General features: G+C 39.7%; 2 protein-coding genes across 17 annotated transcripts in view; one reads left to right on the forward strand and one right to left on the reverse strand.

The window, feature by feature from the left end:
- Window positions 1-13,985, reverse strand: part of CASK (calcium/calmodulin dependent serine protein kinase) — a 425,127-nt gene that overhangs the window by 189,906 nt on the left and 221,236 nt on the right. The gene's annotated exons all lie outside the window — the stretch shown is intronic.
- GPR82 (G protein-coupled receptor 82) lies at window positions 6,084-7,112 on the forward strand. Its single transcript, XM_073328409.1, has one exon. It carries the CDS (start codon window positions 6,084-6,086, stop codon window positions 7,110-7,112), a length of 1,029 nt encoding a protein of 342 aa, XP_073184510.1.

Genomic DNA, 13,985 nt, shown 5'->3' on the forward strand with positions numbered 1-13,985 from the left:
CTAAATAGTCCCGAACCACTTCTTTCTCCACAGAGGGCTGGTCACCTCCTCCCCATGCTGTGCTGCCCAGTGCAGTAGTCTGGGAGCTGACCTTGTTCGTGAAGACAAAGGCAAAAAAAGCATTGAGTACATTAGCTTTTTCCACATCCTCTGATACTAGGTTGCCTCCCTCATTCAGTAAGGGGCCCACACTTTCCTTGACTTTCTTCTTGTTGCTAACATACCTGAAGAAACCCTTCACTGTGAAGGGATCACTGTTTCTTCGGCTGAGCACCAGATGAAGTAGTTGGCTTGCATTTAAGGGCCATGTTGTACAAAAAATACATATCTTTAAACACTAGAATCACACTCAGTGCGGCGAGATGCTCCCACTATGAGAGGCATGCGGGAACTGAGACCGACTGAGGGAACAGCAGATTCACTTCTCTCATCTCACGCTCACTTCGGGGCATACGCTCATTGAGTGGAATGGTGGGCGGAATCACCTGCACTATTTACAGGTATCTTGTTATTTTTCTTTTTTTTTGCTGAGCGTGTATAGTTGAATTCGCGTCAGTTAAATGAGCGTATGATGCAACTCACCTGTAGTCTGTCTTGGACTTAACTATGAACAGTTTTGTATCATCTGAAAAATTTGCCACCTCACGGTTTACCTCTTTTCCAGATTATTTATGAATACATTGAATAGGACTGGTCCCAGTACAGACCCCTGGGGGACACCACTATTTACCTCTCTCCACTGAAAACTGACCATTTATTCCTACCCTTTATTTCCTATTTATTAACCAGTTACCAGTCCACGAAAGGACCTTTCTTCTTATCCCGTGACATCTTACTTTGCTTAAGAGCTTTTGATGAGGGACCTTGTCAAAGGTTTCCTGAAAATCTAAGTACGCTATATCCACTGGACCCCCCTTGTCCATATGCTTGCTGACCCCCCTCAAAGAATTCTAGTAGATTGGTGAGGCATGATTTCCCTTTACAAAAACCATGCTGACTCCTTCCCAACAAATTATGTTCGTCTATGTGTCTGACGATTCTGTTCTTTACTATAGTTTCAACCAGTTTCCCTGGTACTAAGTCAGGCTTGCTGGCCTCAAATTGCTGGGTTCACCTCTGGAGCCTTTTTAAAAATTGGCATCACATTAGCTATCCTCCAGTCATTTGGTAGAGAAGCTGATTTAAATGATAGGTTACAAACTACAGTTAGTGTAGTTCTGCAATTTCACATTTGAGTTCCTTCAGAACTCTTGGGTTAATACCATCTGGTCCTGGTGACTTATTACTGTTTAATTCATCAGTTTGTTCCAAAACCTCCTTTAATGACCTCAATCTGAAACGGTTCGTCAGATTTGTCACCTAAAATGACTCAGGTTTGGCAATCTCCCTCACATCCTCAGCCATGAAGACCGATGCAAAGAATTAATTTAGTTTCTCCACAATGGCCTTATCGTCCTTGAGTGCTTCTTTAGCACCTCGATCGTCCAGTGGCCTCACTGGTTGTTTAGCAAGGCTTCCTGCTTCTGATATACTTACAAATTTTTTTGCTATTACTTTTTGAGTCTTTGGCTAGCTTGTTCTTCACATTCGTTTTTGGTCTTCCTACTTATATTTTTACACTTCACTTGCCAGAATTTATACTCCTTTCTATTCTCCTCACTAGGATTTAACTTGCACTTTATAAAGGATGACTTTATACCTCGCATTGCTTCTTTTACTTTGTTGCTTAGCCACGGTGGCACTTTTTGGTTCTCTTACAATGTTTTTTAATTTTGGGTGTACATTTAAGTTGAGCCTCTATTATGGTGTCTTTAAAAAGTTTCCATGCAGCTGGCGGGATTTCGCTTTTGGCACTCAGAGTGGAAGGATCCCCCCAGATCCCAGGACACACAGGATACATCTACACAGCAATTCAACACCTGCTGCTGGCCCAGGTCATCTGACTTGGGCTCGTAAGGCTCAGACTGTGGGGCTGTAAAACTGCAGTGTAGATGTTTGGGCTTGGACTGCAGCCAGAGCTCTGGACTCTGTGAAAAGAGAGTGTTCCAGAGTCTGGTCTGCAGCCCAAGCCTGAATGTCTACATCCCAATTTTAGAACCCCATAGCCCAAGCCCCATGAGCCTCAGTCAGCAGACCTGGACGAGCAATGGGTGTTGAATTACTCTGTAGACATAGCCACAGGGGGCAGGGAGGAGGGCTCAGATCCCTACATAGTGGTAGCATTCCCCAAGAGCCCACCACACCTATGTAAGGGGAGAATTTGGGATTCATAGACCCCCCCATCCCTAAACTCCCAACTTCCTCTGCCACCTCTCCCATAGTCCAGTCCATCCTATTCTTTCCCCTCCACTCCCTAGAGCTCCCATCTCTCTTCCTTCCCCCACTACCCATTGCCACTTATCTTCCTCCTCAGACATCCATCCCTTAAAGCATATCCAAATTCTCAAATCTATTCCCATCTACTCTTGTAGCCCTAGTCACCCATTGCCTCCGAGCACACATTCATATGTGTAATTTGTTTTTCAAAATTAGCTTGAGTACTTTCTGAATTATCTGCTATACCCAGATTACATTTCTCCAAAGAAAAAAACAAAAAACTCTTAACCAAGGCAGATTTCCTCCAAATATTTACAGTTCATTCCCAGATTTCTGTTCAAGGTGGGTTTCAAACTTCAAAATTGCTAGAATCTGAACTTTATGAAATCTGTTTTTTACCCCCAGAGGGTTGTATCTCAGGAACCCCTTGCTCATATGACCCCAAATTCGGATCAGGTTTGTATCCATGTAAGCATCTGGATTTTAGAGGACTTAGAAGAGTCATCCTTTAAGTAGAAAGGGCTCTGTTATACTATTGTATGAAATTAATCAGCAACTGCTTTCCTATATCTAAATCCCCAGCACAGGATAATGCTGAAATGGGGACATTTTTGGAATGATAGGGGGAAGGGGCTCTACACGACCATTAGTAGCAAAAGAGGCTCAGATAGGTATTAAGTGGCTCATTCACCTTGACGAGATGGCCTCAGATGAAAGAACACAACTCATGGAGATGGACACAGCCTGAAACAATGGCTCCGAGACAAGTGAACTGCTCCATTCATGTCAGTGGGTGTTCTGATCCCCCTCCTCAGTGCTAGAGAGCCTGTGGTATGTGGCAGGCATGCTCATTTTCATCTGCTTACCCCAGTCTCTGCAGTATGCTTTTTGGTACATGCTCCCAGAACACCTGTTCTCAGCTCCCCCAACTCAGAGGGGCAGGGCTTCCCCAGATCCTAGCTCACATGAGGGGTAGGGAGAAGGGCTTAGACCTCCCCAGAAGAGCAAGCCCCCCACCTCAAACCTAGTTCACCTTATTGTGGGCAGACTACCATTGAGGGGCAGAGCCCCCCCCCCAATCCCAACACACATGAAGGTAGGGAGAGGGGTTCAGAACCCCCGCAAGAGAGGCAGCTCCCTAGATATTAGCATATACATACAGGCGAGAATGTTGGGTTGACAGGCCCGCCTTCCACTCACCTCATCTCCTCCTTTCAAGTATCCCTGGCCTCCCATTCCACCTAGTCCCACCCCCTTAAACCAGCCCTTCTCTCCTCCCACCCATCCTCATTTATCCCCTCCCCTTGCTGCAACCTCCAAACCTCTCCCCCATACTCCCCTTCTCAGCAAGCATTTGGATGTCTAATCTCCCTCCTTCAAAACATTGATTACATTCCCCCAAAATTAACCCCCATGCCTTGCAGAGGCAGATTTTAGTAACATACTTTCAAACATTTTCCAGATTTCTGTCCTAGGTAGGACTTGACACTAGCTATGGTGTGTGTGTGGGGGGGGGGGGGGAAGAGGAAACGGGTCAGGATCAAAAGCTTATTGCTTATCCCCTTGCATTATCCAGCTTCAGTGAACTTTCTGAGGCTACAAATCCTCTTGGCTCCCCTGTCCATGCACATTCAGAGTTATCAGTTTACCCTGTGATTATTAGGCATGAGCCTAAAATGACAACTAAACGCTTTGGCAAATGTACTGAACCACCCAAAGGAGCAGTGATTGCCATGCACTCTCTGAGCATAACCCTCAAGTGAGGGAGATCTTTGTGTCAGGATCAAAACCCTAGTTTGATCCTCAAGTCTGGGGGAAAAAATATATGGATAGAATAGGTCAGCCTTAAGAAAAGTTGCAATATGAATCAAGCATGACCGTTTCTCAACTGCTCACCCCAGTCTTGTTCTTGGTGCATGCTCCCAACATGCCTGTTCTCAGCTCCCTACTGGACGGTAAGAGAGAAGGACTATCTCAGGAATCCTTTGGTCAAATGATCCCAGATATGCATTACTAACTCTACTCCTTTCCCCCAGAGGCTCACCTAATTTCAAGGCAATCCAAGTAACTATGGGTATTTTAAAGCACTTAGAAGAGTCAAGCTTTAAACAGAAAGCTGGTCTTAACCTCAACTATAGCAGACCTGTACAATAAATTCTGAGAACTGATGAGTAAGAAATACACACAGATCCTTTTTTCTGATTTTAAGAAACATCCCCTTCCCTCCACAAAAGTAAGCATAAGCAGAAAGCAGTTTTCAGACAGTGGGTTAGACTGAAAAGGAAATGCTTCAAACAGAAACATCTGGTCTTTGAGGTGGAAGGTGCTTACAGTTTTCATAGGTAAGTTTAATTGTTAATTCCTTATTTTTTTTCATCTGTACATACAAAAAAAATCAGAATTAGACTGTGGGTTAATGACTTCAATAGTTACTCTGGATTTACTTTACTTGAACAGCAGAATTTAGCTCAGTTTCTTTAAAAATCCAGATATTAACAAGATGCTAAATGGGAACAGTTACATAAGAGTTAGTTTCATTTGAGAGTTACCGGGGCTGTAAGGGGTTTTGCACGGCATCATTTTTAAACAAGCCTTTTGAAACTTTTTGTTTTTCTGACATTGTATATCTAGCTTTCTGTATCTTCCTTTTGTAGCTTTGCATGTTTATACAAAATCTTCTCCACGCTGTGGCTAATAACTCTTTTTTATAACAGTTTTAAAATACAAATATTTTATTTTATAACTTTGGAATGTGGATAAAGTTTTTCCATGAATTTATAAGTTAAATAAAATCTCATTAGGGATCTAGTTCATTAACAAGTAAGATATACATGAAGGAGAATATCGCTATCTCCAACTCTTTCAGCTTCACTCCACACTAGCAAGATGAAACAGTTTATATGGCAGAAAGCCATGCTGTCACTGTTGAGTACTTTAACACTGCTCATAAGCATTAGATTCCTTATTTACAGCTGGTAAACACAAAATAAAAACTAAATTAAACTGGCCAAAATTTAAACTTGTGGAATGATTGCTGAAAAATCTGATCAAGTTTGAAATTATTTTATAATCAGACCAGACCGAACGTGATAGCTATAGCTGCATGACCAGGGCTCAGAACAGAGGGGTGAAGAATACTGGAAGTTTTTTCTTTCACCGCAAACTAAATCTATGTGGCCAGCATTTTAGTGTCATAGTACATCTCCAGTACTTATTTGCGTGGAGACAAGGGAGTGCTACTCTGCATTTCCACAATCAAAATACTACTTTACATGTATTTAGCATCTTTCATTTGACAGTATTAAAATGCTCTAGAAGTACACTATTGTCATGTTATAATTCAGGACATTGAGGTACGGAGAGATTGAAGTACTAGTCCACAATCATGAATTACTGTCAGAATTTGGATGAAAATCCAGGTTTTCTGAGTCTCTACGTGCTATGTTATTGGACTCAGGATTTATGATCTAAGACCTTGGATAGTTAATGTTATACTACTTTTGTAGTATCCCTGGATCCGTATAAAAATGTAATGTCAACTCAAAAAGAAACTGCAATTCCACTATCTTGCTGTGTCAAGATGATAACTTCCAGGAGGCTAACTGCTGGGTATAAATATTCAAGAGCCTGAGGGAAGGAAAAGAAATTGTTAGCAAAATTATGAGATTAGTAAATATGACAGCCATTAAATACAGATTACAGAAAAAAATAACTCCTGCAATTGTTTTTCAGCTCAGGGAGCATTGTTTCAAGAAAAACTGGGATTAATGAAAAATTCAACATGTCTTCTTCAACCATCATTGGCTTCTACAGTAGCTCTGCCAATCATCTATTCTTTCCTATTTACTACAGGTGGTTTTGGAAATATTCTCTCTGGGTGGATATTTTCAAAGCACATATCTACAAAACGAACACAGAACATCTACCTGACAAATCTTGTTATTGCAAATTTATTTGTATCTATTATGATGCCTTTTCTCGCTGCCTACTTTGCAGATGGCTATCAGTGGGAGTATGATTCTGTGCTATGTAAAATAGTAAACTACTTTGGAACTCTGGTTATGCAATCTAGTATGTATGTCAGCATTACAATTTTATGTTGGACTGCTGTAAGTCAGTATGCAACACTGATGAAAAATAACGAACACACACAATATTCTCCATCAGTTAATGAAAACTTCTTCTATAAATGTCTACTTGAAAAGTTTCGGCAGCCAAAATTTGCTAAATACTTGTGCATCAGTATATGGATCATTGTACTGAGCATAACTGTACCAGTTATAGTGTATGACTTTCATGTACAGCCTGATCATGAACAAGTTGACAGATGTTACCACTGGAAGGCGGAATATGGCGAACGCACTTCAAAGACCACAGTTCTTATTGCTACTGCATGGTTTTTTTTATTTTTTATAACAGTATTATTCTTATACTATTCCCTTGTCAATCACCTGAGTAAAATACAGAAAAATACTTGCATTGGAAAGAAACATCTAATTTACAATACAGTAAAAAGAAACATTTTTGTCATCCTGCTTATATTCACTGTCTGCTTTCTTCCATATCATATTTTTAGGCCAGTTTTTTATGCACTGCTTCTTAGTGAAGACTGCCAGATGATGAACTATTTAGTGGAAGCAAAAAACTTTCTTACTTGTCTTGCAGCTGCCAAAAGTAGTTTAGACCCTGTTATAAATCTTTTATTAGATAAAACATTTAAGAAGAGACTGTACAATCGCTTTAGAAAATCTGATCACAAGCATACACCTAATATTGAAGAGACTACACAAATGTGAAGAAGGAATAAGTAAAAATCTTAACTGGACATACTTCAGGACAAAAACCTTTTTGCCAGACATAGCTACCTACAACAGAAGAATTCTTTCCATCTACAATGAAAATGAAATTTACAGATAAAAGATGAACTTATAGAATTAAAAAAAAACTGCTTATGAACATTAGACCTGTTTATTCATGTTTGTAACTTTGCTGTTGCTTGATGAACCTTTATACCTCTTACAATGAACTGTGCACTATCATTTTGCTTACACAAAATGAAAAAGGGATTACATTTTATGTTTGAACTATACACATTGATTAATTCCAATTTGGAGAAACCAGAGATAAGGTAAGTGAAGAGAGCAGACAATAGATCAAAAGGTAATAACTTGGTTCTACTGTATTGTCACATAAATATGCCAAGGGTTCAGACACTGGTCTCCCTTAGTTAAATTACAAGGACAAAAATTACACAAAAACCCCCCAAACTAGACACCCACCTACGGTTACATAAATAATTAATAATGACTGTTATTAGTCTCACTTCAAAAGCTGGTCTTACCACACAGATTAATCTAAAATATTTAATTTATACAAGAACGATCATAACCAAAGAAATGATTTATATAAATATATAACAAGACTGCATAAATATATGTACAATATTCGGACATACCCTAATGTATACAAAAACTAAGCTTAAGCAAAATAGAGAACAGTAAAGTGCACACACAGTGTACCTGAACTCAAATACTATCGGCACAGATAATCCTCCACTAATCAATCTGCCACTACAGGTCTCCTTCTGTCCAGTCTTAAATTAGGTAAACGGTGTGGTTTAATTAGGATGACACTGACTCTTCATCAAGGCTCATCATTTAAGGATGGACAAAATAAAGGCATTTAACAATGTGACTGAACAATACAATTAATGGATAATCAACTGGTAATCACAGAGTACACTTCTAGCTGGAACACAGCTTGCCTATGAGGTTTCTCACTGCAGAAGTTTGAGGATCATGGAGAAAAACTAATGATATTAAGTAGCAATTTTAAAGAAATGTTAAACAGAGGATCTTTAGATTTGTTGTTGAAATTAAAAGTTTTTTCCCCCCTGCACTTCTTCCACCATACTAATTCACTGTAGGCAACAGAAACCCACTGTAAAATACAAAAACATAGCATCTAACATGTTCAGCATTAACTGAATGTATATTCATTGTTACTGTGTAAAATGAAGAGTAGCCACTTTTAACTGCAAATACAATATCATCTCTTTCAGAAAGAATATCCATGTAATGGAGACTCTAGAAATGCAACATTTGCTGTTAGTTCAGATAACTTGCAGAAAAAAAGTCCAGGTTTGAAATCCTGGTTAAACTGAAATCTATGTCAAAATTCCCATTGGCTTCCACGGGGTCAGGATTTCATTCAAGGGGCACCAGCACACAATTTAAGTGAAAAAGTTATGCAAATTTAAAATAATTAAATCAACAATGCCCAAAATGACACACAGAATGAAAACTGTTTCATGACTTTGACATGTTCTTAAATGTGGTTATTTTACAAAAAGGGACTATTGTTAGGTTTGCCCAAGATAGTGGGTTTGCACATATTTACCAGAGAAAAGAATTTCTTCAGAGAACCTTTATAATCATCATCACCACTCCCATAACTGCATTGGTGACTGGGGCACCATCACTGATAAGCAATCAATCGTCTCCAATCCTGATGATTGTGTGTCAGTGCTGGAGTCTCCGCAAAGTCCATTCCTGTCCACTCTTAGGTTGTCAATCCATCTTTTCTTCTGTGTACCTCTTCTTCTCTTCCCCTGTACTGTCTCTTGAAGGATGATCTTTGATAGGCCTGATGATCTTGTTACATGGCCGTACCACTTCAGCTTGTGATTTTTCAGGAGGTCTTCATATGACCCAGTGCATTGGGTGACAAAGTTGCGGACCTCTTCATTAGTGACGTGATCGAAGTAGAAGATACCCAGAATTTTATGAAAGTACCTCATCTCTACTACCTGTATTTTCCGTTCAAGTTGTGCTGTAAGGGAACTTTTCCGTAAGTTCTGCCATAATTCTGACAAGAACTGTGCAAACAACAGCAACAGCAGCAAAGCTAAAGCCAATGTGGACGAATAAGAATAGCTCTCTGGAAATCAAACTGAAACTGCTGCATGCACTGGTCATCTCCATTTTTCTGTGTGCGCGCGCGAGACATGGACCCTGACAGCAGAACCTTTATAATAGTGGCGTACAAACCAGAAAAATATCAAGCTAGATTTCAAGTCCCAAGATCCCAGACTCAGATTGCAGGCCTGGCAGTACAAAAAATCCACAACATATTCATTACGCTTTAAATATGTGGTTTAAAAAAATTACATACACATGCCCTTCCTCTTTTCCCTCCAACATCTGCTGTCCCTTTCCCTTTGAGTTCCTGCTCACCCTCAACCACCTAATATTGCTTCCCTTGAAACAGTCTTTATAGCTAATATGACTACAAAATGCAGTTAAGCTCTTAAAATAGAACATGTAAAAATATATTGTGAGATTTCATGTTTGCTGTAATGGCTTCCGGATCTAGCTTGTGTACACACACGCACACACACACAGGGGTGGGTGGGGGGCAGGAGAAGGAGCAGTGTTTTAATACACCAAAAATTAAAGAAAACATTTGTGCACTTTTTAGAACAAGGGGAATATAGTGAAAACAGTACACAGAATGTATATATTGTTTTGTAAATAAGAAATTGCACTACTTGATCTGTTTGGATATTAATTCTAATCTTGATTACTGCTTGCATTTTTAACCGTAAACAATTAAAAGCTTTTGTATTAAGACAAGCAATTAACATTCTCTATTTCTTAAAGAGGTTAAAAAGCAGATAGTTTAAGAACAAATTTGCTTAGATATTACAATCAGTATCTTAGATTTTAAAAATACTTTGTTTTAATAATTTAAATATTAAATTACACAATACCTTTTTTATTATTTATACTGTATGTTCACTTTTGCATTTCTCTCATTCTGGAAAATGAAAATATATTTTCTTATATGTAGTGTTGGTTCCAGGGTATTAGAGAGACAAGGTGGGTGAATTTGTATTTTTTATTGGACCAACTTCACTGGTGAGACACAAACTTTGAAGCTTACTCAGAGCTCTTCTTCTGATCCTTTGCGGATGAGTACTGAGAGGCCCAGGATACACACCGTAACACACTTAAAACTGTCTTCATCACACAAGGACCCTCCACAGAGAAGCACATAGCATCAAGGAACAAGCCACCCAAATATCCTGAGAGAACCCGGTTCAATATAGAAAAGAAAACGTCCAACCACACACCCCTAGTTGCTACCTACCACCCCATCCTGGAACACATCTGGGGGTATCATTAAACAATTACAAACCATACTCAATGGGGACCACATCCTGAAAGAAGTCTTTCCTGACCCCTCTTTTCTGGCTTTCAAACACCCTCAGCCTCAGCAAATATCACCAGAAGCAAGCTCCACACACACCAAGACCTACCAAGTCAAAGCTGCACCAGACACAGATGCAAAACCTGCAGACATATCTCCACTGCTACAATGACCAATGCCTCCCCCGCCCCAACACACCTTTCAAGATCCATGGGTCTTACACTTGCCTATCAATGTGGTGTATCTCATTCACTGCACTAAATGCACCATCAACATGGGTGAAACCAGATAATCACTATGCTCGTGAGTGAACTCACACAGAAAAATGATACAAGACAAAAACACCATACCACTCGTGACTGAACACTTTTCACAAAACTATCACTCCATATCTAGAGAGACAAGGTGGGTGAGTTAGTGTCTTTTATTGGACTAACTTCTGGATTTAGACTGAGCTCGTCTTCTAAAAGATATTACTTCACCCACCTTGTCTCTCTAAAATCCTAAGACCAACACTGCATACCACTCCATATCTGACCCATCAGTCTTCACTCTCAAAGGAAACCTGCACAACACCTTCAAAAGACACTAAAAATCATGGTCTTAAGAAAGATACACATTTATGGTTTATTACAATGATCTGTAACCCACTAGCCTCCCTTTTTTTCTCCTATGACTGGAGAGGTGTTAACGGGCCACTTCACTTTGAATGGTCTCTTAGAATATAAATTAGCCACTTATTCTAAACCATCTGTTCCACCCTATATTTAGTTGTGATAATTGGAGTACCTGAAGAAGAAATCTGTGTAGCTTAAAAGTTTGTCTCTTCCACCAACATAAACTGGTCCAATAAAAAAAATATTACCTCACCAACCATGTTTCTGCAACATAATGGAATTTATTTATATCTATATATATATATATTTAAACGCAGTAGATCCCTCCTGTAGAAAACATTATTAGAATAGTGTATCTGCTGGAAATGGACTTCTTTTGTTACAGGGTCAGGTACTGAAGGTTACTGGTTGGTGTGGTAGATCATACAACTCAAGACTTCTCCATTTGTTTATGACACCAGTCTCAACTGTGTGTGAGGAGAGGAACCAAAGGATGGAAGAAGGAATTGGGAAGGGGAAGTGGCAGGTCATGTGATTTCACAGTAGGGGGTCTATGTACTTCAGAGAACTCATCCTTAGAGAGAGGAAATGGTGTCTGAATTTCAAATGACAGAAGTCAAACAAAATTACAGATACACAAAGCTGGCTCATGCATGCACCTTACTAGCCACAACATATTCGTGTCATAACATCACACAGAATGAGCCTGCTCTGAAGAGGAATCAGGGTTGTGCAACTTAGGACTCTGGCGACATTCACTGCAGAAGTTAGAAGGTGTGCAGTAAATGAGGCAAGGGATTGCAGGATGAGAAAAGATGGTCTCATAGTTAAGGCAGTTGAAAGTTTCTCTGGAGAAATAGATTCTATCCCTGCCTCTGCCACAATGCCTGTGTGATCCTGGGCAAGCCACTTAAACTTTTCAGAGGTAGTCTGTCTTCCTCATTTTATGGGTGTCCAACTTGAGACCATGGGGCTGGACGCTCACTGCGGCAATTGAAATCACTGGGAGGCTGTACTTTGAACATATAGAGTGCTATAAAATGGTAAGTACTCACGAAATGTTAGGTCCTAACTATCTAAAATCAGGTACCCAAAGTTAGCGGACACTTTTGACAATTTTGGCCTTAATCTCTATGCCTCTGCTGCCCATCTGCAAAATCCCCTCACAGGGGTTTTGTGAAAATAAATTAGTCAGTCTTTATGAAGATATTACAGAAAAGCACACGAGGAAATTATTAATTCTGTCTTCAGAGCAGGGTTTAAATAATGTGCAGCAAATAAGGTCTACGACACTGAACTATGGGAACAATACAAAATACTGAGTGGCTGTTTATTCAGTGAGCTTCATCCAACTTGTGCACTGAATGAGGTAGGGGGCCTATGGGGAAAAATAGTACATAATCATGTAATTAAACACTGCATCACTAAGCAAATGCACAAGGGGGCCAAACTGCAGTTGCATGAGGAATTTTAATTCTGGCATTTTCTACCTTTTGAGTGCTAGTCTCTGCAACTTTAACATTCTTTTAACACAGTTTCTGTGTAATTTAATATATATCTCTATCTATACACACACACACACTTAGTGGACAGACTACATTCTTGATCTGGAAATCTAATATCTTTGGGGGGAAAAAAGTCTCACATAGTAGCTGGTACCAGAACCACTCATCCCCAGATAAACCAAAAAGGTTCCTTTGAAGTCAGAATATTGGAAGGAGTCCGACTTGAGAGCCTTGGGATAGGATTATCAGGAATTTAGAAGGAAAGGTCTTATTAAAGAGCAAAAATGAATAATAACTCTGAGCAGGTCACAAGTTCACTTGTGCTGAAAAGGATAAGGCTTCTCCAGACCTTCTGCACAGATACAAATAAACTAGCATTACTGATACAGACAGGTCATTCAGTTATAAACAAAATTAATGTAAAAGATACTTTAATTTTCCTCTCTTCTTACCAAGAGTAAGAACACAAGAGGAAACAAATTATCACGCTACATGTTATAAATAAAAATGAATAGGCAAAATAAAAGCGAAGATGCAGGAGGAGTGTAATGGATTATTCATGGTGAAATATGGCTGGAATATCAGTTAGCTTGGACTAACATTTTAGCAGAATCACCATCACTTGTCAAAGTACTGATGCCCTGTTATTTCAAAATACATGTACATGCAGAAGTCTAACTGTTTTCTTACAAACTTCACAGTATTTTCCCTGAACACGACAAATACTCTGTAAAGTAGTAGTAAATCACATTCTCTTTGATTTTTACGTTCATCTTTTTAGTTCAGGGCTGTAATTTTAAATTAAAATTTTGACAAACGATTAGAACATATTAAAAACAATTATTTGCTGGATTAAATACTTGCCCCTAGTAATTTACTTTATAATGCTCACTGTAGAGACTAAGGGTATGTCTACACTATGAAATCAGGTCGAATTTATAGAAGTCGGTTTTTTAGAAATCGGTTTTATATATTCGAGTGTGTGTATCCCCACAGAAAATGCTCTAAGTGCATTAACTCGGTGGAGTGCTTCCACAGTACCGAGGCTAGAGTCGACTTCCGGAGCGTTGCACTGTGGGTAGCTATCCCACAGTTCCCGCAGTTTCCGCTGCCCATTGGAATTCTGGGTTGAGATCCCAATGCCTGATGGGGCTAAAACATTGTTGCGGGTGGTTCTGGGTACATATCGTCAGGCCCCCCTTCCCTCCCTCCCTCCGTGAAAGCAAGGGCAGACAATCGTTTCGCGCCTTTTTTCCTGAGTTACCTGTGCAGACGCCATACCACAGCAAGCATGGAGCCCGCTCAGGTAACCGTCACCATATGTCTCCTGGGTGCT

The sequence above is a fragment of the Lepidochelys kempii genome, chromosome 1, assembly GCF_965140265.1.
Source record: "Lepidochelys kempii isolate rLepKem1 chromosome 1, rLepKem1.hap2, whole genome shotgun sequence".
NCBI classification, from domain to species: Eukaryota; Metazoa; Chordata; order Testudines; family Cheloniidae; genus Lepidochelys; species Lepidochelys kempii.